Raw genomic sequence first — 24,370 nt, forward strand, 5'->3', positions numbered from 1 at the left:
TTTTAGTAATAAAAACAAGTGTTATATAAAAATTAAAAAAAATTAAACTAAAACAACAATTAAAATATAATTGAGAAATAATTGAGAAATAAATTTTAGGACAGCTTTAGGTGACACACACAGCACCTACCTATTTGATATACATACAGGTATTTGTATAATACAACAACAACAACACCACCACCAATAGGTATGGACAGACAACAAACAGCACCAGTCGATGATACCAACAATATTAGTAGTAGTAGTAGTAGTAGTAGTAGTAGTAGTATAGATCCAGAAGCCAGACAGGTATTGATGGAAATGGTCGATAGGGTAGTAGCCGATGATGAAAACAACAACAACCCCAACCCCAACAATACCATAGATGATGATAGAGATATGTATGTGTATCCGCAGGTCAGTCAGTTAGTATCAGAAATGGTCGACCGAGTAGTCGATTTGGACGACAACAACAATCCTCAACAACAACAACAACAACAACAGCAGCAGCAGACAGTCGGTGCAGACAATGCTAGTCGTCGTCGTCCACCTTATCGTCCGACCAGACATAGACCACGAACCAAATCAATTGAAACTGATAGCTGGTATACACCACCCGAACCGGTTAGGCCGGCACCACTTGACGGCAGGAGGAGTTGGTCGGTAGACAATATCAATCGGTTGCGGCAGTCATTGTCGACTGATTTCTATCGTTTAGTTGAACCCAAAGCCATACGACCTGATCAACAGCAACAGCTCAGACGGTTAGCACCCAGACTACCGTCGTTTTTTGATACCCCGGCCGGTTCAGGACCGCAGCCACACTTGTTTATGAGCGGACTGGACGGCTATGTAGGTAAGGGCAGCGGCAGCGGTAGTCCAGGTAAACCCAGCAGAAAAGGTGAACTATTCCAACACAATGCCGATACTATTGAATCCCTATCGGACAATGACTATCGGCAACTGTGCCAGGAGTTGTTTTACTATGGTTTAAATTTAGACAATCAGGTGATTGGCCAGGGCTCAATTGGACAGGTAGTTAGTGGTACTTATGGACCAAATGTATGTATGTATGTGTTTAGGTGTCTGTCCCTTATACATAATAATAGACTGTTTAGACACCCAGTTATGTACTAATTATATATTAATTATTATTATATTTATTTATTTATTCAAATTATAGATTAGAAACAATTTGATGGCCATTGAGGCCGAGTATCTCAATGTTGACGGCTTGGGCGGTATAATAGTTAACCAACGGTTTGCCGCCAAATACATACACTTTTCTCCGACTACTACTGGCCTATTCATACGTTATCAATTCAATCAGGAGAAGCTGGTAATGAAACGAATCGGTCGACACCCCAATTGTGTAACCTATAGACTAGCCATCAGTTTAGGTGTGAGGAAACTGATTACCTACCGAAGCGATCGATTCTATAGCTATGAACATAACCTATTGTTGATGGATTATGCTGACCAAGGTAATCTATTGAATTTCGTAGATAGACTAAAACGGAAGTTTACGGCCGGTATGTGTATCCAATTTATGCGTGAACTGCTGGCCGGGCTCAGGTATCTACATAGTTTGCTGATAACACACGGTGATATACATGCAGGTAATGTATTGATTTTTACGGTCAACAACACCAACAGCGCCAACAACAAACAGGTAACACCAGTGCCACCACTAGTGTCAGTTATACCCATACCATCATCAGCACCATCACCAACCTATGTGGCCAAATGGTGTGATTTTGGTTTAGCACAGATCAGGGCCAGTGGTCTAACCGATGATAGATATCATAAAAAATTGTCAACAGATTTGGAAAGTTTGGGCCAATTGTTTCAGTATTCAATGATTATGTGGGTTCAGTGCTATGATAATGATGGCCAACCCCTTGGTGGAGGACGAGGAGGACGAGGAGGACGAGGAGGTAGAGTACACCCGGACCTAGTAGTATGGCTAGAGTTAGCTGACAGTTTGAAAACTATTGGCACCGATATCAATGATATCTATCGTATATATCCTAATTTATTTGTGGGTTAATTAGTTTTTTTAGTTGAACAGGTGTGTCGGGTAAGGGTGTGTATGTGTGCCCAACCATTTTGGCTATAGTCATATATAACCAGTGTTTTGTAAATAATAATTATTATGTAGTAATTGATTAGTAATTTAACTGTACTTTATATGAATATAATCAAAAAATTAATTTTGTCGATTGTTTAGATAATTGAAAATAAAACAAAAAAAAATAATTTTAATTTTATTTTTTTTTCAAGTAAAAAAACTAATAATATATAAAAATTTAAAATAAAAATTAACAAACAAACAAACAAAAACAATTGAAAAAGTTAAAAGTTTAGGACAGGGTTTAGGACACACACACACACACAGCACCTACCTATTCAACAACACACTCAACATTAAGATACAGGTATTTGTGTGGACAACAACAACAACAACAGGTATGGACAGAGAGAAGACACCTAAACGCAAACTAAGTCCAAATAATCCGACGAACACTACTAGTATGTCGACAACAACTACAACAACACCACCAGTCGATAGTATAGATCCAGAAGCCAGAGATTTATTGACGGAAATAATCGATAGGGCAGTCAAGGAGGAGTCGGAAAATGGTATCCTCATCGATGATGATCAACAAATGGTCAGTCGGTTAGTATCGGCAATGGTCGACCGAGTAGTTGATTTGGACGCAAACAACAATCCACAACAACAACAACAACAACAACAACAACAGGAACAGACAGTCGGTGCAGACAATGCTAGTGGTCGTCCTTATCGTCCGATCAGACATAGACCGCCAACCAAATCGATTGGTACGCCGACTTATACACCACCCGAACCAGTGATAACCGATCCGATTAGTCCAAAAACTGACCGGAGAAGTTGGTCGGTAGACAATCTCTATCGACTGGACGATCAATTGTCAGCTGATTTCTATAAAGAAGTAGAACCCAAAGCCGGACAACCGTATCAACAGCAACAGCTCAGACAGTTAGCGCCCAGACAGCCGTCGTTTTTCGATACCCCGGCCGGTTCAGGACCTCGGCCACACTTGTTTATGTCGGCACTGGACGGCTATGTAGGTAAGGGATCGGGTAGTCCTGAGCGACGGAAAGGTAGTCGTCGTAATCCCATAAAAGGTGAACTATTCCAACACAATGCCGATACTATTGAATCCACACTATCGGTGGATGACTATCAGCAACTGTGCCTGGAGTTGGCTGATTATGGTTTTAATTTAGACAATCAGAATATCATTGGTAGGGGAACTAGAGGAACAGTAGTTACCGGTACGTATGGACCAAATGTATGTTTAACAGTGTGTGTGTGTTTGTGTGTGTGTGTGTGTGTGTGTGTGTGTTTGTTTGTTTGTGTTTGTGTGTGTTTGTGTGTGTGTGTGTGTGTGTGTGTGTGTGTGTGTGTGTGTGTGTGTGTGTGTGTGAGTGAGTGTATGTGTGTGTGTGTGTGTGTGTGAGTGTGTGTGTGTGTGTGAGTGTGTGTGTGTGGTATATATAGAACTACATAATTGGCCATTTAGTTAAACTTATTAAGTCTCTCTCTCTCTCTCTCTCTCTCTCTCTCTCTCTCTCTCTCTCTCTAATAATAATAATAATAATAATTTATAGATTCATAGAAATTTGTTGCCTATTGAGGCCGAGTATCTCAACGGTAACGACCATCTCATCGAAGTACAGGTAGGCCAAAGGTTTGCCGTTAAATATACACATTTCAACGAAACGGCTGGCGATTATTATCGTTACCTATTCAACATGGAGAAGCTAGTTATGAAACATGTAGGCCGTCACCCGAATTGTGTTAGCTATAGGCTGGCCATTGGTTTAGGTCATCGGCGATTCGTTGATTACAGTGGCGACCAGTTCTATAGCTACGAACATAGCCTATTGTTGATGGACTTGGCCGACCAAGGTGATCTAGACCAATTTATCAATCAAACCAATCGGTACACACCGGCCATTTGTATATAGTTTATACGTGAACTGTTAGCCGGGCTCAGGCACTTGCATAGCTTAGATATAACACACGGTGACATACACGCGGGTAATGACCGTAATTTTTACGGTCAACAACACCACAACCAACAATCAGCTAACACCAGTGCCAACAGTATCCGGGATACCATCACCATCACCACCACCACCATTGCCACCATCATCACAACCAACCTATGTGGCCAAATGGTGTGACTTTGGTATGGCACAGATACGTAAATTGGCGGCCGGTCATCAGTACCTGACCGATAACGATCATAATAGCCTATTGTCAGCCGATTTATCTGATGTATCCGATATGTTTAGGTCACCAATGATCGATAGGGCTAGGAAACAAATAACCGATGGTAACGGTGCTAGTGGTGGTAGTGGACTACTAGATGATGATGATGAACTCCCGTAGCTACAGTTACAGTTATACTTATGGCTAGATTTAGCTTACACTTTGAAAGATATTGGCCCGTATATCAATGAAATCTATGAAAAATATCCAGATTTATTAGGGGAATAGTTCAGTCAGTCAGTCAGTCAGTCAGTTAGTCAGTTAGGTTAGGCAACAGGTATGGGTAGGGTATGTTGTTGAGCTGATGACCGTTTGGGTAAGTGCTTGTAAATAATAATTTTTTTTAAAAAAAAAAATAACTAAAAGTTTCACTTATTATTATTTTTTGTGATTTATTATATACTGTAATAATACAATATACTGTATATACAGTATATTACAGTAGATTAGGCTTTATTTTTAGATACCAGTGCTTGTACTGTATAATAATACAGTAAAACCTATGGTAAGTATATATTTATAAGTTATTAAAAAAAAATTTTATTATTCATTTATAAGTTTTTAATGTTTTATAGTTATTTTAGTAGTTAGTATTTAACAATAGTATATTTATTTATTACAACAATAAAAATAATATTGTTTTAAAAATATTGTTTATATAAAAATAATGTTAATTTTTAATTTGTTTTTTAAATATAGAAAAACACAATTTTTTTAATAACTAAGTTTAGGACATATATACAAAGCACCTATCAATTCAACCCTACCCTATCAAACCTATGGCCAGACAAATAGATACAGTTCCTCACGATAGCATTGATAACACTGGTGTGTCAATCATCGATTCAGAGGCCAGTCAGGTATTGTCAGGTATTATCGATAGGGTAGTCGAGGACAACAACAACAACAACAACACTACACATGAGACAGCCGTCAAACAGGTATTGGCAGATATGGTCGACAAAGTTGTTTCAGATGATAATCACCAGTACATCGATGATCATAGGCCTGAACTGAATGCCACTCTCATACGTCGACCCCGGGCTAGGAATAGGACAAAAACAATTGAAACGGATAGGTATATACCACCACCTCCATCATCACCGGCACCGGTACTTAACAGGACTAAGTCGACCAATCAATTGCCTAATCAATTATCTAATGATTTCTATGGCCAACTGCAGACTAAAACTACTGGACAGCAGCAGCAGCACCTCCTACTGAATCAGCTTAGGATGTTAGCTCCCAGACCACCAACACAACAACAACAAGCATTTATGACTGGTCCCGGGCCACACTTGTTTATGAGTGCACTGGACGGCTATTATCATCATCATCATCAGGGGACGGGAACCGGTAGTCAACAACAAGTGGTCAACAAAGGTGAGCTATTCCAGCACAATGTCGACGACAATAATATTCAGTCCCTAACGGACAATGACTATCAGCTACTGTGCCAGGAGTTGGCCAACTATGGCCTGATTTTAGGCCAGGAAACAATTGGCCAAGGTAGATTTGGATCGGTAGTTATCGGTACGTACGGTCCAAATGTATGTATGAGTTGTTTTTTATTGGGGGGAGGGTGAGGGGAAGGGATGGGTAGTATAGACTATTTGTCGGATAACACTTAATACTGTATTATAATACCATTTTATGTTTTGATTTCAAAACAGTTAAGCAATTTGATGGCCGTCGAGGCCGAGTATCTTAACAGTGGACTAGTAGGCCAACGGTTTGCAGCCAAATACATACACTTTACCGGTAGTACCCGACCGTTTCAACGTGCCCGACTCAATATGGAGAAGCTAGTATGGAAACATTTAGGCCGACATCCCAATTGTCTAACCTATAGACTGGCCATTAGTTTAGGTCCTGCCCAACTGTGTACATATATGGACGACAGTTTCCTAAGTTACGATCATACATTGTTGATTATGGACTATGCTGACCATGGTGATTTATTTGATTTTCTAACCAATGATAAGTCAGTGTATACAGTGGGCACTTGTATCCAGTTTATGCAAGATTTGTTACATGGACTCCAGTATATACATGGTTTAGGTATTACACATAGCGATATACATACGGGTAATGTATTGATTTTTACTACTACTACTACTACCACTACTACTACCAGTTTACTACCAGTGCCGGGTATACCCGGATATGTGGCCAAATGGTCTGATTTTGGATTGTCGCAGATCCAGGAGCTGGCCGGCCATCAGTATCGTACCGATGATCAACATCGACGCTATTTGTGCCGTGATCTGGCCAGTTTGTCCGAATTGTTTACCGATACACTGATCAAATGGGCGACAGCTAAACTACCGTCGGGTGAACACTACAACGACCAGCACCCGGAGCTGCTGCTATTGAAGCCATGGACTCAATTAGCTGATGATCTGCTAAAAATTGACGGCAATATCAATGTAATCTATGACCGATATCCAGATTTAATTTAGGATAGGTTAGTCATAGGATAGGTATAGGTATGTATATATAAGGTATAGGTGTGTATAACTACTACTACCTGGGTAATTTGGTTATTTGTTTTATGATACCCCCCAACCCCTCCCAGTGATGATCTATCTGTTTTTAGTGTAAATAAAATAACTATATCATAACAAATTAAATTTTTATATAATTTTTTAATTATAGTATTATTATTTTTTAAATTACACAATTTTTTACAATTATTTTTTTAATTAATTGATAAACAAAATATCTATTAGTCATAATAAAAATAATGTAAATTTTATTTACTAATAAAAAAATAAACTAGATAATTTTTTATATTTTAAATTTACTTTTACTATGAGTAGTAGTAGTAGTAGTAGTAGTAGTAGTAGTAGTAGTAGTAGTAGTAGTAGTAGTAGTAGTAGTTAGAAAAAAAGTTAGATTTATATATTTTTTTAATTTTTGAGATAATTTAAAAAAAATATTTTTTACTTTATTTTTTATATACAGTATATAAATAATATTTATATAAGAAAAAACTTTAAACATAAACATTTGATAAAATCTAAAATTAAATGATTAAAAATTTTGTAATAAATAAATGATATATATTTATCAACCAAAAAAAATAATTATTATTACGATTATTATCAAAAAAATAGTTACTTTGTTTTAATTATTTATTTTTTTTTTTAAATTAACTCTTTGACTAAAACTTTATTTAGTTAAATAAAAATTTATTAAAAAATCCTAATCTAAATAATAAATTAAATATTTTGGAAAATTTTTTTCAATGTTAATTAAGTGCAAGAAAAAAATTATATATATATATATATATATATATATATATATATTTACTTTATTATAATAATAATAATAATAATCATGTGTAATTTGTAATCATTAATTAGTTAATAATAGTTAATTAATAATAAATAAAATATGTATTATTCATAATAAATACTGTAATTTTTTTTTAATAATAAAAAATGAACTAGACAATTTTTTGTTATTAAATTTACTTTTATAAGTAGTAGTAGTAGTAGTTAGAAAAAAAGTTAGATTTATATTTTAATTATTTTTTTTGAGATAATTTTTTTTTTAAAAAAATAATTTTTACTTTATTTTTTTTTTTAATATAAATACAATACAATACTGTTTGAATATAAGTAAAAGTTTAAACATAAACATTAGATAAAAGTATAATTAAATGATTAAATGATTAAATATTTTCTAATAAATAAATGCTATATATTTTATCATAAAAAAACTTGTTTTTATTATTATTATCAAAAAAAAAATTATTATTTTGTTTATTTATATTTATTTCAAAATTAACCCTTTGAAACTTTATTTAATTAAAATAAAAACTTTAAAAAAAGTAAACTAATTAATAAATTTTTTTTTCAATGTTAATTAAGTGCAATAAAACTTTTTTTTTAATATATAAATTAAATTAAATCATTTATATAATTTATATTTACTATTATAATAATAATCATTATTGTGTAATCATTAATTAGATATTTAAAAAAAACTAAATTTCTATTACTTATGTATATTATATTTTATTTAGATTATATAAATTAATTTTATAACTTTTATAATATAAATAAAAATATTGTTTTACTTAAAAAAAATCAAATCAAATCAACTTAAAATATTAATTAATTAATAATTTTTGATTTTCACTAAAACTTTGCAAATAAATTGCATTATAATATATATATTGTCACAAAATAAATATGTTTAAAATTTATTAACTATAAAAAAAAATTTTTAAAAATATTTTTACCCAGATTTATATGTCTAACTATGTGGTGAGTCTACAAAAAATTAAATAAATAAATAAAATAATTTATATGATTTTAATAAATAATAATAACGATAATAACTAATAAATAATATATATTTTTTTTATAATTATTAATTACATAATATATTTTTTATTTTATTTTATTTTTTTAATTAGTTATTATACTCCAAATTAATTTTTTTTAAAAACTTTTAAATATAAATATAATAATATTGTTTTTATTTTTTTTTTAAAAATTCTACTTAAAATATTTTTAGTTTTTTTCCATATAATAAAATATTTCATTGTAATATATATCGTTTACTATAATAATAATAATAATAATAAATTTGTGCCCAGATTTGATATGATGTGTGAGTTTACAAAAAAAATAATTAATAATATAAAATAATTTATATAAAATTTTATAATACTGTTTAGTATAATATATAACAGTATATATATATTACATATATATGTTTTTTTGTCTATTATATAATTATTTATTAAAATTAAAACAAATTACAACAAAAATACCTAATAATGTCTAATAATAATAATAATAATAATAATTTAGTTAATATGATATCGAAATATATTAACTTAAAATCGGATGAACCGCTAAACATATTCAATGTGGAAACGGTTATCAAAAAACATGAACAATGGCTTAAACTGATGCCCAGAGTCAGGCCCTACTATGCCGTCAAATGTAATCCATTTCAGCCGCTACTTAAGCTATTGATAGCCATGGGCTGCGGCTTTGACTGTGCCAGTCAGGTATGTGTAATCTACCCTATAATATATTTATCTACCAGCCCCCTCCTCTAATGAAAAAAACCTAATCCACTAATCGGTATGTATTACACATATAAAGCATGAAATCGAAACCGTACTGACCATTGGTGCCGATCCCGGCTCTATAGTCTATGCCAATCCAAATAAAACTGAATCATCGATAGTCTACTCCAGGAAAATGGGTATATCATTGGTTACGGTTGATGGCGAGGAAGAGCTATTCAAATTGGAACGTCTACATCCCGGTGCTCGGCTACTGTTACGGCTGAAAGTAGACGAAACCGGATCCTACTATAAGTTGGGCGACAAATTTGGCGCTACTCTACCCGAGTGTAGACAATTGCTTGAACTGTGCCGACAACTGGACTTACGTCCAGTGGGCGTAGCCTTTCATGTCGGCGCCTTTTGCCAGTCGGCACTCACCTACCGGCGGGCCATCGAAATGGCCCGTCAAGTGTTCGACATCAGCCAGCAAATGGGTTTCCCCCGTATGACTGTACTGGATCTGGGCGGCGGTTTTCCCGGCACTGATCGTTGTTATTTTGACCAATTGGTCACGGAAGTGGCCACTTTCGATACGATTGCCCTGGCTATTAACCAGGCACTGGACCTACATTTTCCAGCACCCGAACCTAGTAGTAGTAGAGGTAGTAGTAGTAGTATACAGATAATTGCCGAACCGGGTACCTACTATGCTGCAGCAGCTTTCACATTGTTAACACGTATAATATCCAAACGTGTTGTAGTCAACAAAACTACTGGTGGCACCAACATCACCACCACCACCACTACCACCGATACCAACCATAACCTACCTGACCCTCAACAGCATGTAATGTACTATCTGAACGACGGTATATTCGGCAGTTTTACTGTAGCCAAAATGATTGGCAAACAAATCAGGCCCGTACCGGTGCTTATCGGTGCTAGTAGTAGTAGTAGTAGTAGCGGAGCAGCACCGGTAGATGATAGTTGCACAGTCAAACAATGGTATACTAGTACACTGTGGGGACCAACCTGTACCAGTTTGGATTGTATTGCCAGAGATATAGTGATGCCTGAGCTGCAAATTGGCGATCATATTGTTTTTGAAGATATGGGCGCCTATACGCATAGCTACTGCCCGTACGGTTTCAACGGTATGCCCACTAGCCGACACTGTTTGCATCTAACAGATTATGCGGATAATTATTTGAAAAAAATTTATTATTACCACAACAACAACAATAATAATAATATAATTAAATTAAATTAATTGATGCAAAATATTATTTATGTTTTTTGCAACTATTTTTAACTAAATAGTAAAATATTAACTCAAAATTTTATGATTGATTAATAAAAACAAATAAATTGTTTTCAAAAAATATTAATTTTATGAACAAAAAAAATAGTTTTTTTTTAATAGCATTATTTACAAACACACACATATATATATATATATATAAATAATTATATGGATTTACCAAGCACAGTTACCATTTACACTTACCTGTTTACACATACACAGACACACACACACACACACACACATACAAACAAACATGGACTAACCTAACCTGACTGACTGACAATTTATTATACAGTACAAGCACTGGTATCTAAAATCTAAAATAATCTATAATATACTGTAAATATATATTGTATTAGTACCAGTATATAGTAAATAAAAATTAATAATAATAATAATAAGTGAAACTTTTAGTTTTTTTTATAAATTTATTAATTACAAGCACTTACCCAAACGGTCAGTTCAAACATACCTTACCCTAAGCTGTTCTAACCTTAACCTAACCTAACTGACTGACTATTTATTATATTATACAATACAAGCACTGGTATCTAAAATCAAAAAAAAATAATAAGTTAAACTTTTAGTTATTTTTAATAAATTTATTATTTACAAACACTTACCCAAACGGTCAGCTCAAACATACCTTTACCCTTACCTGTTCTAACCTCAACCTAACCTCAACCTAACCTCAACCTAACCTCAACCTAACCTCAACCTAACCTCAACCTAACCTCAACCTAACCTCAACCTAACCTCAACCTAACCTCAACCTAACCTCAACCTAACCTCAACCTAACCTCAACCTAACCTCAACCTAACCTCAACCTAACCTCAACCTAACCTCAACCTAACCTCAACCTAACCTCAACCTAACCTCAACCTAACCTCAACCTAACCTCAACTTAACCTAACCTAACCTGACTGACTGACTGACTATTTATTATATTACAAGCACGGGTATCAAAAATAAAATAATATAATATACTGTATATATACAGTATATTGTATTAATACCATTATTATTACAGTATATAATAATTAAATCAAAAAAAATAATAATAAGTGAAACTTTTATAGTTTTTTAATAAATTTATTAATTACAAGCACTTACCCAAACGGTCAGTTCAAACATACCTACCCTACCCTTACCTGACTAACTAACTATTCTCCCCTCCCCTCCCTAATAAATATGGATATCGTTGATAGATTACATTGATATCGCCATTGGTAATAGTTAGCAAACAGTCGGCTAACTGTAGCCATTCATTAAGCTCCGGATGATTTTCAATGTCTAATCGATATTTTGGTCTCAATATCATCGATGTCCTAAACAAACGGCTCAAACTGATCAAATCATCAAACAATAGTCTCCGATGTTCACTATCATTGTCCGTATATTGATTGCCGTCGGCCAATACCCTGATCTGTGCAAAACCAAAATCACCCCATTTGGCCACATAGGTTGGTTCGGGTGGTGCTGATGGTGCTGATGGTGCTGATGGTGCTGATGGTGCTGATGGTGCTGATGGTGCTGATGGTATACCTGGCACTGTTGTTATCTGATTATTGTTGGTGTTGGTGTTGATTGGTTGGTCGTAGACTGTAAAAATCAATACATTACCCGTATGTATGTCACCGTGTGTAATGTCTATACTGTGTAGATACCTGAGCCCGGCCAACAGTTCACGCATAAACTGTACGCACAGTTCAGCTGTATATTGACCTGAATCATAAATAAAGTGCAACAGATCACCCTGGTCGGCCCAGTCCATCAACAGTAGGTTATGTTCATAGCTATAGAACTGGTTGCCATTGTAGTCAATCAGTTCCCGATGACCTAACCCGATAGCCATCCTATAGGTAACACAATTCGGGTGACGGCCGATCTGTTTCATTACTAGCTTCTCCATGTTCAGTTGGAAACGCTTATGATTGGTAGAAGTACGGGTATAGTGGGTATATTTAGCGGCAAATTTTTGGCCAACCCGTACTTCCAGGAGTCGGTCGTCACCATTGAGATACTCGGCCTCACTAGACATCAAATTTGTATGAATCTATAAATTATTTGTTTTTTTTAAAAATAAATAATAATTATTAATACTTAATGTCCAACTATACACACACACACACACACACACACACACACACACATAGACATACAGACAAACTACACATACATTTGGTCCATAAGTACCGGTAATTACCAATGCTGTCGATCCCCTGCCAATAATATCCTGATTATCCAAATGAAAACCATAATAAGCCAACTCCAGGGACAGTTGGCTATAGTCATCGACCGATACGGATTCGATAGTATCGGCATTGTGTTGGAATAGTTCACCTTTTCTGCTGTGTTTACCTGGACTACCGCTGCCGCTGCCCTTACCTACATAACCGTCCAGTGCCGACATAAACAAGTGTGGCGGAGATCCTGAACCGGCTTCGGTATCGAAAAACGACGGTAGTCTGGGTGCTAACTGTCTGAGCTGTTGCTGTTGATCAGGTCGTCGGGCTTTGGGTTCAACTAACCGATAGAAATCCGGTGACAACGATTGCTGTGACGACAACCGATAGAGATTGTCTACCGATCCATATCTGCCGCGACGGTGGTCAACAACTACTGGCCTAATCGGTTCAGGTATCTGTGGTGTTACGGGTGGTCTATACCCCAACAATGACTGATGTACTCGATCGAGATTGTCTACCGACCAACTTGTCCTGTCAAGTACTGGTGCCAACGGTTCGGTGGGTATCGATGGTACAGCAGGTACTGGTGCTGGTGGTCTATACCAGCTATCAGTGGGCGTGGGCGTCATCCCAATTGATGATTTGGTTCGCCGTCTAGGTCTGGGCGGACGACTAGTGTCCAAATCGACTACAGTGTCGACCATTTCGGATACTAACTGTCTGACTGCTGCTTCTTCCTGTTGTAAATCCTGTGAATCGGCGGTAGTGTAGGGGTTGTTGTTTACATCCGACTCCTCCTCCTCCTCCGACTCCTCATCGACTACCCTATCGACCATTTCCATCAATAGCCGTCTGGCTTCTGGATCTATACTACTACTACTACTACTATCATCATCGTTGGTATGATTGACTGTTGGTGTTGTTTGTTGTCTGTCCATACCTGTGTGTTGTTGTCCTAAAAAATATCTATATATATATTGTTTGCTTATTGTTTTGGGTGACGGCTAGTGTGATGTTGTTGGATTAGTGGGGGGTATTGAATTGGTAGGTGCTGTGACATGTGTGTGTCCCTAAACCTAATCACTCCTAACCCATTAATTATTATTATTGAAAGTGTTTTCACTATTTAATGAAAATTATAAATTAAATTCATTTTTTTGGTTTTAATTTTTATATAACACTAGTTTTTTTTAAAAAAACTTAAAAAAAACACTAATTAACAAAAATTTAATTTTTGTTGAAATTTATAATTAAAATTTAATTTTTTTATTAAAAATAAAAATTTTCAAAACATGAAAAAGATAGTTTAAAAATATTTTTATTTAAAAAAACAATGTTTTTTTAATTGCAATCAAACAATCAATAGATTTTTAGTTAAAAATAAATTTTTAATTAACAAAAATAAACTAATATTAACTGATAAAACAAACAAACAAACAATACAAGTGAGAACAGATAGGTAGACAGTAAACACACCTCCCCCTCCCCCGAAAAAAACATGGCCTACCAATGGGACAGCAGTGGTGGTAGCGGTAGTAGTGATGACATCGACAACGATGGCAGTAATAAACAAATCAAAGAAGATTACGTACAACTGAATCAGCTAAGGGAACGGTATGCCCGGCTAGGACTGAGACGTAGGTCTACCACTGCACAGATTGTTGTTGACCACCGAAATCAAGGGCCGGCGGCGGCGGCTGGACGACGACTATCAGTACCCATGAAACCGCCGCAACCCGGTTGGCAACCGCCAGCCGAATGGATCCGAGAGGCACCCGAACCGGTACAGGACAGGGACCGGCAGACCCGACAGCAGGCCATCGATAACGATGAAAAACTAAGCGATCCGTTGGATGGACCGGTTACATGGCTCAGTCCGTTTTACGGTCAGCAACCAGATCTGTCGACATTGCCGGCTGGCCAGCGCCGGTATCCGGTCAAAGGTGAACTATTTATGAGACAATGGGATCACTATCGCTTGAAAGATGAATACGATGAATATGATCCGGGTGATTATCTAGATGAACTTAAACAACGATTGGCTAACTATGGCCTAGAATTTCAATCGGGACAGTTAGGTAGGGGTGCACAGGGAGCCATTATTCAAGGTGTATTCAATCAAAAAGTATGTATAGATTTTTTTTTCACACACATAGATATCTAACTTTTTAACTGTTTGTTTGACTACTATAGGCTAAACTGTTGACCAAATGGGAGGGCTATTATCTGCCCAGTGGTAAACCGGATGACAACAACAACCGGACTGACCATCTAACTGGACGACCGTTTGCCGCCAAACTTGTCTATTTCGATCCGGAATGGGATGTCGACAATACCGAACGTAAACGTATTTATTTGGAAAAAGAAATCATGAAACGACTGGCCAGTCACGAACCGCCCGAACCCCCCCATCATCCGAATATTGTCCAATATTTACTGGCCGTCAATCTGGGACCCCGGGTACGTATGCTTACCAAATACCAGGAACCATACTATAGCTATCAATGGTCAATGTTGGTAATGGAGCTCGGGGATCTGGGTGATTTGAAAAATTTCTACTATACTGATCGCTATACGCCCAGGGTTTGTATGAAATTTATCCAACAAATACTATGGGCTATCGATTATCTACATTTGGTTGCACAGGTATGTCACAGGGATATCAAAGTCGATAATGTTGTCGTATTTTCGATCAGTGATGGTGGTGGTGGTGGTGGTAGTCAACAACCAACAACAGCAACAGCAACAGCAACAGCATCAGCAACACCGGCAGCACCAGCACCGGTACCCTATAAGGTTAAACTATGCGATTTTGGTTACGCCGAAATCAAATCGATGGCACCCTATCGACAAATGGCCGATAGGGAATGGTCAGAATATTTGTGTAACGATAAACATAGTACAGCTGTTATGTTGAAGTCAATGTTGCGTAGGGCTGACCCTCAGGGTCGGCACCTGACCGATGATGGACTATCGTTTTTCCGACAATATGCCGATCAGTTAGCCGACCAGCGGTTGCCGGTCGATATGGAGCTGTTGTACGCCCAGAATCGTATGTCTATTAACCGGTATTCAAGTGACGATTATCTGGTTAAGTAATAGTACTGTATTTACAGAGGGGAACAGGTGTTTGTGGTGATAGGGTAGTGGTGATGGTGTTGTTGTGTTGTTATATGTTATGTATAGTAAAGCACAGGTAACAACATATTGAATATATATATATATACAGGTGTAATAAAATTAATTAATTAAATTTATTTTTTTAAAACTTTATTTTCTATGAATAAAACAATTCATATTTAAGTTTGAAATATAATTTTTAGTTAACTTTCTCTCTCTCACTCACTCACTCACTCACTCACTCACTCACTCACTCACTCACTCACAATAAACAAAATCAATTATAAATTGATGAATGATTTTTTTTTTTGAAAACTTAAATTTTAACATTTAAAAAAATTTAATAAATTAAAAATATTTGTAATTTTAGAAAAAAATAACAATAATGTTTTTATTTAAAAAAAATTGATAAAAAAAATTTAATTAATTTGTTTGTTTAAGTGATTAAGTTTAGGATACACAGGTTGATAGCACCTACCAATTCAATACTCCGACTACCCCTCCCCCCCCCAACAATAAGCAAACAGTGTTGGACAATAGGTATGGACAGACAACAACCAGCACCGATAGTCGATGATACCGACAATAATAGTAGTATAGATCCAGAAGCCAGACAGGTATTGATGGAAATGGTCGATAGGGTAGTCGATGAGGAGTCGGATGAAAACAATAACCCCAACAACACTACCGCCGATTCACAACAGGAAGCAGCAGCTATCAGACAGTTAGTATCAGAAATGGTCGACCGAGTAGTTGATTTGGACGCCAACAACAATCCTCAACAACAACAACAACTACCGGACCTACCGGTGCCGGCCGACGAACAACAACAACAGCCAACAGAAACAGATACTATGGATATAGAGTACGAGTGGTCGGCACAGGCGTCGCCATCCGTATGGTCGCCCACGCATTGGGGATCCAATCAAACGGCAGTACATGCAAAATGGGGAATGGATAGACAGGTGCCCGACGATGACGATGATTATGGCAGACATATGCTTGAGGAACGGGCACGATATGTTAGGCTAGGCCGTAGACGTCGGTCGGCCAGTCCATTGATAGTGGACGCCGCCGCCGAAGCTGCCGCAGCCGCTCCCCGTCCTCTGAGACGACTACGTGCCGGCTCGGATCCGGTTAATCCGGAGCTTAGAAAACGACACAAGTATTTCAAACAACCACAACAACAGGCACCGGTAGCCGACATACCAGATCCAGCTGCCGCTGCAGCCGCCTATCAGCTACAGCAGCAGCAGCTGCCGCCCGAACTCCAAGGCCAGCCACCACCCTTGCCGCCAATACCCGACGTACCATTAGGTCGGATAACATGGATGAGTCCGCTTTATGGTCAGCCGTGGCCACCGAGGCAACATCAGGATGGCCAGGGCTATCATCCGGTTATGGGTGAATTGTTTATGCATTATCCGCATTCAGATGATCGGCTACTAAGTCCAGCTAATCTACAACAACTTAGACAACGATTGGCCGACAGTGGCCTACTGTTTAGTCCGAATGTGTTGGGCCAAGGAATTCAAGGACAGGTAATTTTAGGTATATTTGGAGAAAAAGTAAATGTTTTTTTACACACACACACACACACACATAGAGAGAGAGACACTAAAAACTAACTGTCCTATTTAATTACCCACTATCTAATATAGATTAGACTGCTAACCCAATGGGAACGACACTATCTGGGCACTGGACCACTGTATCAGCAGCCGTTTGCCGCCAAAATCGTACACCTGGATCCCAGAGCCGACAACCTATATACATGGGATCGTACACATGTTTATCTGGAAAAAGAAATAATGAAACTGATGGCCAGCCGTCAGCCGCGGCCACACCCGAACATTGTCCACTACAGGTTGGCCGTCAATATGGGACCCAGGGTACGTATAGTCAGCCAATTTGGCGAACATTTCTACAGTTATCAGTATACTATGTTGATTATGGACTATGCTAACCGGGGTAATCTAATGCATTTCTACCTGACCCCCCAGTATACAGCACCTGTATGTGTAAAATTTATACAAGATATACTCCAGGCTATCGACTATTTGCATCGATCAGTTGGTGTAGCGCACAGGGATATCAAAATCGATAACGTAGTCCTATCCGATAGGGAGGTTAGCCAACACCCGCGTATACAATTGGTGGCCAAACTATGCGATTTTGGTATGGCCGAAATTAAATGGTTGCCACCCTATCGTTATATATTGGATGATGTATTCAGGGGGTATTTGACTGGTGATCGCCAACGTACTGGTAAACTATTGGAACAAATGGTTCATAGAGCTGATCCCAATAGGACTAGCCATTTACAAGGTATAGTATTTTTTCGTAATTATGCCCAACAGTTAGCCGATAATCAGGTACCGGTAGATATGGACCAGTTATATGAACAGCAACAACATATAATCAATGGGTTTTTATGAAACAGTTTGTTTTTTTTGTTTGGGTAAGTATAGGTACAGTACTAGTGTGTTGGTATAGTTGTAGGCAATAGCACAGGTAAGGTATATACAGGTGTGTATTAAATAGTATTATAACAGAAAAACTTATTATTTTTTTATATATACAGTAAATATTACAATTAATCAGTAGTTTGTAATATAATGTGTGTAATCAATGTGTGTGTATGTGTGTGTATGTGTATGTGTATGTGTATGTGTATGTGTATGTGTATGTGTGTGTGTATGTGTATGTGTATGTGTATGTGTATGTGTATGTGTATGTGTGTGTATGTGTATGTGTATGTGTATGTGTATGTGTATGTGTATGTGTATGTGTATGTGTATGTGTATGTGTATGTGTATGTGTATGTGTATGTGTATGTGTATGTGTATGTGTATGTGTATATGTGTGTATGTGTGTATGTGTGTATGTGTGTATGTGTGTATGTGTGTATGTGTGTATGTGTGTATGTGTGTATATGTGTATGTGTATGTGTATGTGTATGTGTATGTGTATGTGTATGTGTATGTGTATGTGTATGTGTATGTGTATGTGTATGTGTATGTGTATGTGTATGTGTATGTGTATGTGTATGTGTATGTGTATATGTGTGTATGTGTGTATGTGTGTATGTGTGTATGTGTGTATGTGTGTATGTGTGTATGTGTGTATGTGTGTATGTGTGTATATGTGTATGTGTATGTGTATGTGTATGTGTATGTGTATGTGTATGTGTATGTGTATGTGTATGTGTATGTGTATGTGTGTGTGTGTGTATGTGTATGTGTATGTGTATGTGTATGTGTATGTGTATGTGTATGTGTATGTGTATGTGTATGTGTATGTGTATGTGTATGTGTATGTGTATGTGTATGTGTATGTGTATGTGTATGTGTATATGTGTGTATGTGTGTATGTGTGTATGTGTGTATGTGTGTATGTGTGTATGTGTGTATGTGTGTATGTGTGTATGTGTGTATGTGTGTATGTGTGTATGTGTGTATGTGTGTATATGTGTATGTGTATGTGTATGTGTATGTGTATGTGTATGTGTATGTGTATGTGTATGTGTATGTGTATGTGTATGTGTATGTGTATGTGTATGTGTATGTGTATGTGTATGTGTATGTGTGTGTATGTGTATGTATGTGTGTGTATATGTGTGTGTATATGTGTATGTAACTACATATTAATATTTGATAATCAATTATAGATTAAAAAAACTAATTTTAAATTTTTTTTAATTTTTATTCAATATTTAGTTGAAATAAAATTTATTTAAAAAAAATTGCACACAAATAAAAACTGAGACCAAAATAAAATTTTAGATAAAATTAATAATTAAAAAAAATACAAGTTTAATACATGTATAATAATTATAATACTATTGAATAATTATTATACTAAAAAAAAAATTACAAATAAAACTTATTTGAAATAAAAATGAGAATTTAAATATAAATGTAGAAATATTTTTTTATAAAATTTTAATAAATCTATATTTTTTATATAAAATCAAAAATAATTAATGACTATATAAACTAAAATGACTAAAATCATGTTTTTTGTAAAATTATTAAAAAAATTTTTTTTAAATGCTAAATATTAATATAAACCTTTTAAAAAACCATTATATTATAAAATGTTTGTAAAATTTGTTGTATTTGTAATACTAATAATAAAATGTTATGTAAAATGTTATAATAATAATAATAATAATAACACATTACTATTGTGTTTGTTTGTTAGTTATAAATGTATTAACTTTTTGTTGTTTATAAATAATAATAATAATTATTATTATTATTATTACTATATTATCACTAATTTCTATATAATCTCTTTTAAAAATAAAACCTTTCCTTTTGATAGTGTGTTAGCTTGAAGTCTGGATCATCACTACTACTACTACCGTCTCCTCCATTGTTGTCCTCGTCATCATCACCGGTAGTATCACTTAACAGGGGATAGTTGTACTCATTCTGTATATTAAATTAATTAATTTAAAAAATAAAATAAATATTAATTAAAATTTATTAATTAATTAATTAATATTAATATATATATTACTAGTGAAACGCTAACATCCGAGCTATACATTTGTAAATCGTTTGGCACTTGAAAATCAATAGTACTCTAAATATTATTTATTTAAAAAAAATTAATAAAAAAATTAATTAATTAAATAATTATTTTTAATTGTTGTCTCAATTCATACCTCACTGGAAGTGCTATCGAAAGCATAAATAGTTTTACTATAAGAAGAAGTCATTGTCTCGTCGTCTTCGTCTTCATAGTCATCGGCAGTGGTATTGTTGCTGTTGTTGTTGTTATTAATATCATTCATCGATTTTGACCGCTTCTTAACATTATTATCATTATTATTATTACCCGATTTTGCGGTCGATTTCGTGACGGCCGCCGATAATACCGGTGGTGGTGGTCTGGACTTTGGTTTTGATTCGGATTTACAACGATTTTGATGCAACTTCTTGTTGACAATCGGTGTCGCCGTCAATTGTCGGCTATTGATGGTCACCATAAATGGTGATTGTGGTGATGGTGATGATGATGTCGATGACCTATGCCGCTGCTGCTGACCACCCAAACCCGAACCACTAGCACCTGTATTGGCCAATGCCTGATAGATACGTAACTTTTTCGACGATACACCAAAACTTTGCGGCAACTGTTGTTTGGATGGCTGCGGCGGCAGCCGTTTGTATCGAATTGGTCGATGTGTTCGTTTGGTCGGCCGATTCATGTTCGGCCGTTTGGCCGAATAGAACTTAATGTCGTGAGTTTCCAAATATTCGTCAATATTATGATATAAATCATAGGGATTACGGCAGTCGCGGGTATCGATGAACAGCAGGGCTAAGGCTACGACAAACTTTGTATGATATTTAAGTCGGCGGCCAATCTCGGCGTCAAATCGATAGTCGGGATCGCGGCGGACACTTTTGACCAGTTTGCGAATGTTTGATTCCATAAATTTGATATCGTATTTGATGGCCGAATGGCGGCGATAGTAGCGATTTTCTACCCGTGCTATCAATGTTTTCAGATCGATCGGATAGAGTATCTTTTCCCGATAGCGATTGTCGGTCAGATCGGCCAGTATCGGGAACTCTTGGGTTTTGTCCATCATTAGTATAATTTTCAGACCTAAGACCAGAAATTACCGAAAATTAATTACCGGTAAATAGAATTAATGAATGAATTGAATTGAATGAAAAAAAGTGTTACAACAAACCAGTGGCCAGTCGTTTGAGTTCACGTTTTTCATCGAAATTTGGCCATTCGTTGGGATCGCTGGTAAAAAATCGGTCTCTATCTTCATCGGTGATCGGCACCATTGAGTCCACATCCGATTGGTGGCCAGAGGACGGCTGCTCAGTGTCCTGATCATCATCGTTTTTGTTGTCCTCATTGACAATCATTTCCAGATCCCACGGACTCATCAGACTGACTGTCTGATCGACAAACCACTGGACACGTAGACTACGGAAACGGCTGACCAGATTGTACGGTTGCCAATCAAAACCGACAACAATACCGCGCCAATAGGTTTGGCCGCCGCCGCCGCCGCCACGTACTGCCCGAACCTGATGGCCAATCTTCCAATCTATTCGCTGACCGCATTCGTAGTGTTCTTTGAGTACAACAAAATCGTCGACTACTGGCAGGTCGTGATACTTGACATGAATGACCAGACCGTAGGTCGGGTTCATTGGCCTAAGAGTTATGTAAACACAGCGGACAACTGTCCGATAGTGTTTGGATTCTTTGAATTCAAAATCAATTTTCGCAACTTTCGATTCGATGGCAGCCGTACGCCAATAGCGTAGCGATTGGTTATTGTTGGCCAAACCGTAAATGTTTCGCTTGAGTACTGCCGACCTGTATAGTTCGTGACCATAGGGTATATAGTAGACGGTGTCGTCGTTTTGCGGAAAGTACGGTGTTTTTGTTCGCCGAGTTTCGGTAAACCAGTCTATCAATTATTCGTTAAGTATTTATTGGTAATACTGTATATATCAATAAGTTATACTTAAATAGTTGATATTATGGGACAAATCAATTGAATCGGCAATTGACGACTGGTTGTCATCGTTGCCGACGGCGCCAATGCCGTCGCCGCCAACAACATCGCTATCATCGTTGTTGTCGTCAAATTTATAGACATCACTGGTAGCGGTGGCAGCGGTATTAGACAAACACCAACGTTGTTGTTGTTGTGATTGTTGGCCACTATTATCGGACAATAGTAGTCGTCGTCTCTTTATGGCCGGCGGCGATAGTCTACTGCCTAAACAAAATTGAAAAAAACTATATAAAAGTCCCGATTATCGCCACTTAAAAAAAATTAGTTACCGTTTGCAGTAGTAGTAGTAGTAGTTGAAGTTATCGAGCTATTGGTTACGGCGGGACTACTATTGTTGGTCACTGTAAGGTATCTACGATTTTTCGGTGTTGTTTTAGCGCTGCCGCCGTCGGCAGCCAACAACTGTGGACAGCCATAGATGGCAAACAAGTTGTTGTTGTTCGGGTCGTTATTTTCACGCCAATACAAACCATTGTCTATGTTGTCCGCCGCAGCCGAATGTTTATTATTATTATTATTGGCAAACAGTCCAATGTTGGCCATAAAACAATCGGTACCTTTGACGGCCACTATACCGCAACTGCTGTCCGATTGTTGGCTACCACTATAGGATACTTGAGATAGTGATGGTGTCGGTGATATCGGTGATCCAACAGCAGCAGCAGTGGCCATACATTTGGGATTCAGTGACCGATCGATAAGATCTTCGAGCAAATCGATTGTCTTGTAGTCAAAGTGTTGGCCAATCAGTTCATCAGCCACTGTGTTGTCAAACACTAGACTGTGATCGGATCGCAAGTGATTGGCACTGGACTTGTAAGTGAAATACCGTCGGCCACAGTAGTGACCGCCACCGCTGCCGCCGTCGTCGTCGTCGTCGTCGACGACAAACTGGCAAACAAACGGATAGTACGACAAGTGTTGATAGCAGTGATGCCGTCGGACGTCAAACGGTTCGTCAATTAGTTCAGAGATCTTGAAGGCCGTCGACATCGGCGCCGCCGCCGTTGATGAACACTTTGGACACTCGATGTCTATAAATGCGGACCAAAAAAAAAAAAGGTGGTCAGTCAGTCACCGAACATCACCCGAGATATTTGAATCCCGAAAAAAACAAAAACAATTATATAGATTACCTGATCTTTTGGCAGCAGCGGTAGTCTCGCTGTTGGCCATTACAAAAGCAATGTATCGTTTGTCCGATGAGTTAATGGTTGCCGCCGCCGCCGCAGCCGACGGTGGCCGTGATTTAGTGCGGCGACAACTGCACGACAACTCGTTTGACTGACTATTGGCCGCAAACAACTGATGACATCGGATAATGGCGTCACAAACTGGACAGCCTTTGAATAGGATTTGCGGACCCGATTCGGGCAATCGTTTTATGGACGACGACAACGATCGGCCGCCACCGCCACCGGCGCTTAGACTGCGATTCAATCGGTACTGATATTGAACAAAACGGCCGACAAAATAGTCAACAATTTCGTCGGACAACTCGTTGTCATCGTTGTTGTTGTCATCATCGGCTTCGGCTGCGGTAGTGTCGGTCAACAACACGTGTTGTCGTAAATGTTGGCGCATATCGTCCGCATCAGCGGTAATCGTATCGCATAAGACACAAAAGTATAGGTCATTGTTGTTGTTGTGGTCATTGATTTGGTGGTCATTATCATCATTGGTGGCCAACATTTTTTATGTCCGCCGCCGCCGCCGCCGCTGACTAACTATCGGTTACTTTGAATGTCTTGTTGTTGTTGTCTTTGTTGGATCAGTTGATCGCTTCAATCGATTCAATGGTTAGTTAGATATCAATCAAACAATTGGTTTATTAATTAATTAATTAAT

General features: G+C 37.1%; 8 protein-coding genes across 9 annotated transcripts; 6 read left to right on the forward strand and 2 right to left on the reverse strand.

Moving 5' to 3' along the window:
- The first annotated feature begins 60 nt into the window (after positions 1 to 60).
- LOC128956875 (uncharacterized) lies at positions 61 to 2,136 on the forward strand. The gene is made up of 2 exons (XM_054302588.1): positions 61 to 1,044; positions 1,166 to 2,136. The coding sequence occupies exons 1-2, from the start codon at positions 193 to 195 to the stop codon at positions 2,030 to 2,032; spliced, it is 1,719 nt and encodes a 572-aa protein (XP_054158563.1). The 5' UTR covers positions 61 to 192; the 3' UTR covers positions 2,033 to 2,136.
- A 209-nt stretch (positions 2,137 to 2,345) lies between these two features.
- Positions 2,346 to 4,016, forward strand: LOC128956869 (uncharacterized). 2 transcript variants are annotated; one of them, XM_054302582.1, is made up of 2 exons: positions 2,346 to 3,320; positions 3,640 to 4,016. In XM_054302582.1, exons 1-2 carry the CDS (start codon positions 2,454 to 2,456, stop codon positions 3,997 to 3,999), a joined length of 1,227 nt encoding a protein of 408 aa, XP_054158557.1. In that variant the 5' UTR covers positions 2,346 to 2,453; the 3' UTR covers positions 4,000 to 4,016. The 2 variants fall into 2 exon arrangements, with proteins under 2 accessions (XP_054158557.1, XP_054158558.1); XM_054302583.1 differs by having other exon boundaries at positions 2,346 to 3,303; positions 3,640 to 3,686.
- A 996-nt stretch (positions 4,017 to 5,012) lies between these two features.
- LOC128956874 (uncharacterized) lies at positions 5,013 to 6,928 on the forward strand. The gene is made up of 2 exons (XM_054302587.1): positions 5,013 to 5,856; positions 5,980 to 6,928. The coding sequence occupies exons 1-2, from the start codon at positions 5,086 to 5,088 to the stop codon at positions 6,766 to 6,768; spliced, it is 1,560 nt and encodes a 519-aa protein (XP_054158562.1). The 5' UTR covers positions 5,013 to 5,085; the 3' UTR covers positions 6,769 to 6,928.
- Positions 6,929 to 9,236: 2,308 nt separating this feature from the next.
- LOC128956806 (antizyme inhibitor 2-like) lies at positions 9,237 to 10,544 on the forward strand. The gene is made up of 3 exons (XM_054302519.1): positions 9,237 to 9,338; positions 9,436 to 10,481; positions 10,532 to 10,544. Exons 1-3 carry the CDS (start codon positions 9,237 to 9,239, stop codon positions 10,542 to 10,544), a joined length of 1,161 nt encoding a protein of 386 aa, XP_054158494.1.
- Positions 10,545 to 11,787: 1,243 nt separating this feature from the next.
- LOC128956868 (uncharacterized) lies at positions 11,788 to 13,975 on the reverse strand. Its single transcript, XM_054302581.1, has 2 exons — positions 12,828 to 13,975; positions 11,788 to 12,704 (listed from the first exon to the last, which is right to left on the reverse strand). Exons 1-2 carry the CDS (start codon positions 13,773 to 13,775, stop codon positions 11,808 to 11,810), a joined length of 1,845 nt encoding a protein of 614 aa, XP_054158556.1. The 5' UTR covers positions 13,776 to 13,975; the 3' UTR covers positions 11,788 to 11,807.
- Positions 13,976 to 14,199: 224 nt separating this feature from the next.
- Positions 14,200 to 16,064, forward strand: LOC128956878 (uncharacterized). The gene is made up of 2 exons (XM_054302592.1): positions 14,200 to 14,962; positions 15,031 to 16,064. Exons 1-2 carry the CDS (start codon positions 14,336 to 14,338, stop codon positions 15,934 to 15,936), a joined length of 1,533 nt encoding a protein of 510 aa, XP_054158567.1. The 5' UTR covers positions 14,200 to 14,335; the 3' UTR covers positions 15,937 to 16,064.
- Positions 16,065 to 16,384: 320 nt separating this feature from the next.
- On the forward strand, positions 16,385 to 18,509 carry LOC128956867 (uncharacterized). Its single transcript, XM_054302580.1, has 2 exons — positions 16,385 to 17,525; positions 17,619 to 18,509. Exons 1-2 carry the CDS (start codon positions 16,500 to 16,502, stop codon positions 18,393 to 18,395), a joined length of 1,803 nt encoding a protein of 600 aa, XP_054158555.1. The 5' UTR covers positions 16,385 to 16,499; the 3' UTR covers positions 18,396 to 18,509.
- Positions 18,510 to 20,258: 1,749 nt separating this feature from the next.
- On the reverse strand, positions 20,259 to 24,329 carry LOC128956807 (uncharacterized). The gene is made up of 7 exons (XM_054302520.1): positions 23,659 to 24,329; positions 22,792 to 23,556; positions 22,469 to 22,726; positions 21,671 to 22,411; positions 20,633 to 21,582; positions 20,485 to 20,550; positions 20,259 to 20,396 (listed from the first exon to the last, which is right to left on the reverse strand). The coding sequence occupies exons 1-7, from the start codon at positions 24,212 to 24,214 to the stop codon at positions 20,259 to 20,261; spliced, it is 3,474 nt and encodes a 1,157-aa protein (XP_054158495.1). The 5' UTR covers positions 24,215 to 24,329.
- Between the last annotated feature and the right edge of the window lie 41 nt (positions 24,330 to 24,370).

The sequence above is a fragment of the Oppia nitens genome, unplaced genomic scaffold (assembly GCF_028296485.1).
Source record: "Oppia nitens isolate AA-2021 unplaced genomic scaffold, nextdenovo-longstitch-racon4-pilon3 scaffold33_pilon_pilon_pilon, whole genome shotgun sequence".
NCBI lineage: Eukaryota > Metazoa > Arthropoda > Arachnida > Sarcoptiformes > Oppiidae > Oppia > Oppia nitens.

Excerpts from the sequence above, each read along its gene's own strand:
- LOC128956867 (XM_054302580.1), top strand. The coding sequence starts at position 16,500 with ATGGACAGACAACAACCAGCACCGATAGTCGATGATACCGACAATAAT. Across the intron at positions 17,526-17,618 it reads TAGGTATATTTGGAGAAAAA|ATTAGACTGCTAACCCAATG; the intron begins GTAAATGTTTTT and ends TATCTAATATAG.
- LOC128956869 (XM_054302582.1), top strand. The coding sequence starts at position 2,454 with ATGGACAGAGAGAAGACACCTAAACGCAAACTAAGTCCAAATAATCCG. Across the intron at positions 3,321-3,639 it reads CCGGTACGTATGGACCAAAT|ATTCATAGAAATTTGTTGCC; the intron begins GTATGTTTAACA and ends AATAATTTATAG.
- LOC128956878 (XM_054302592.1), top strand. The coding sequence starts at position 14,336 with ATGGCCTACCAATGGGACAGCAGTGGTGGTAGCGGTAGTAGTGATGAC. Across the intron at positions 14,963-15,030 it reads AAGGTGTATTCAATCAAAAA|GCTAAACTGTTGACCAAATG; the intron begins GTATGTATAGAT and ends TGACTACTATAG.
- LOC128956868 (XM_054302581.1), bottom strand. The coding sequence starts at position 13,775 with ATGGACAGACAACAAACAACACCAACAGTCAATCATACCAACGATGAT. Across the intron at positions 12,705-12,827 it reads CCGGTACTTATGGACCAAAT|ATTCATACAAATTTGATGTC; the intron begins GTATGTGTAGTT and ends AATAATTTATAG.
- LOC128956807 (XM_054302520.1), bottom strand. The coding sequence starts at position 24,214 with ATGTTGGCCACCAATGATGATAATGACCACCAAATCAATGACCACAAC. Across the intron at positions 22,412-22,468 it reads CCATAATATCAACTATTTAA|ACTGGTTTACCGAAACTCGG; the intron begins GTATAACTTATT and ends AATAATTGATAG. Across the intron at positions 20,551-20,632 it reads TCGATAGCACTTCCAGTGAG|AGTACTATTGATTTTCAAGT; the intron begins GTATGAATTGAG and ends AATAATATTTAG.
- LOC128956874 (XM_054302587.1), top strand. The coding sequence starts at position 5,086 with ATGGCCAGACAAATAGATACAGTTCCTCACGATAGCATTGATAACACT. Across the intron at positions 5,857-5,979 it reads TCGGTACGTACGGTCCAAAT|TTAAGCAATTTGATGGCCGT; the intron begins GTATGTATGAGT and ends ATTTCAAAACAG.
- LOC128956806 (XM_054302519.1), top strand. The coding sequence starts at position 9,237 with ATGCCCAGAGTCAGGCCCTACTATGCCGTCAAATGTAATCCATTTCAG. Across the intron at positions 9,339-9,435 it reads GCTTTGACTGTGCCAGTCAG|CATGAAATCGAAACCGTACT; the intron begins GTATGTGTAATC and ends ACACATATAAAG.
- LOC128956875 (XM_054302588.1), top strand. The coding sequence starts at position 193 with ATGGACAGACAACAAACAGCACCAGTCGATGATACCAACAATATTAGT. Across the intron at positions 1,045-1,165 it reads GTGGTACTTATGGACCAAAT|ATTAGAAACAATTTGATGGC; the intron begins GTATGTATGTAT and ends TTCAAATTATAG.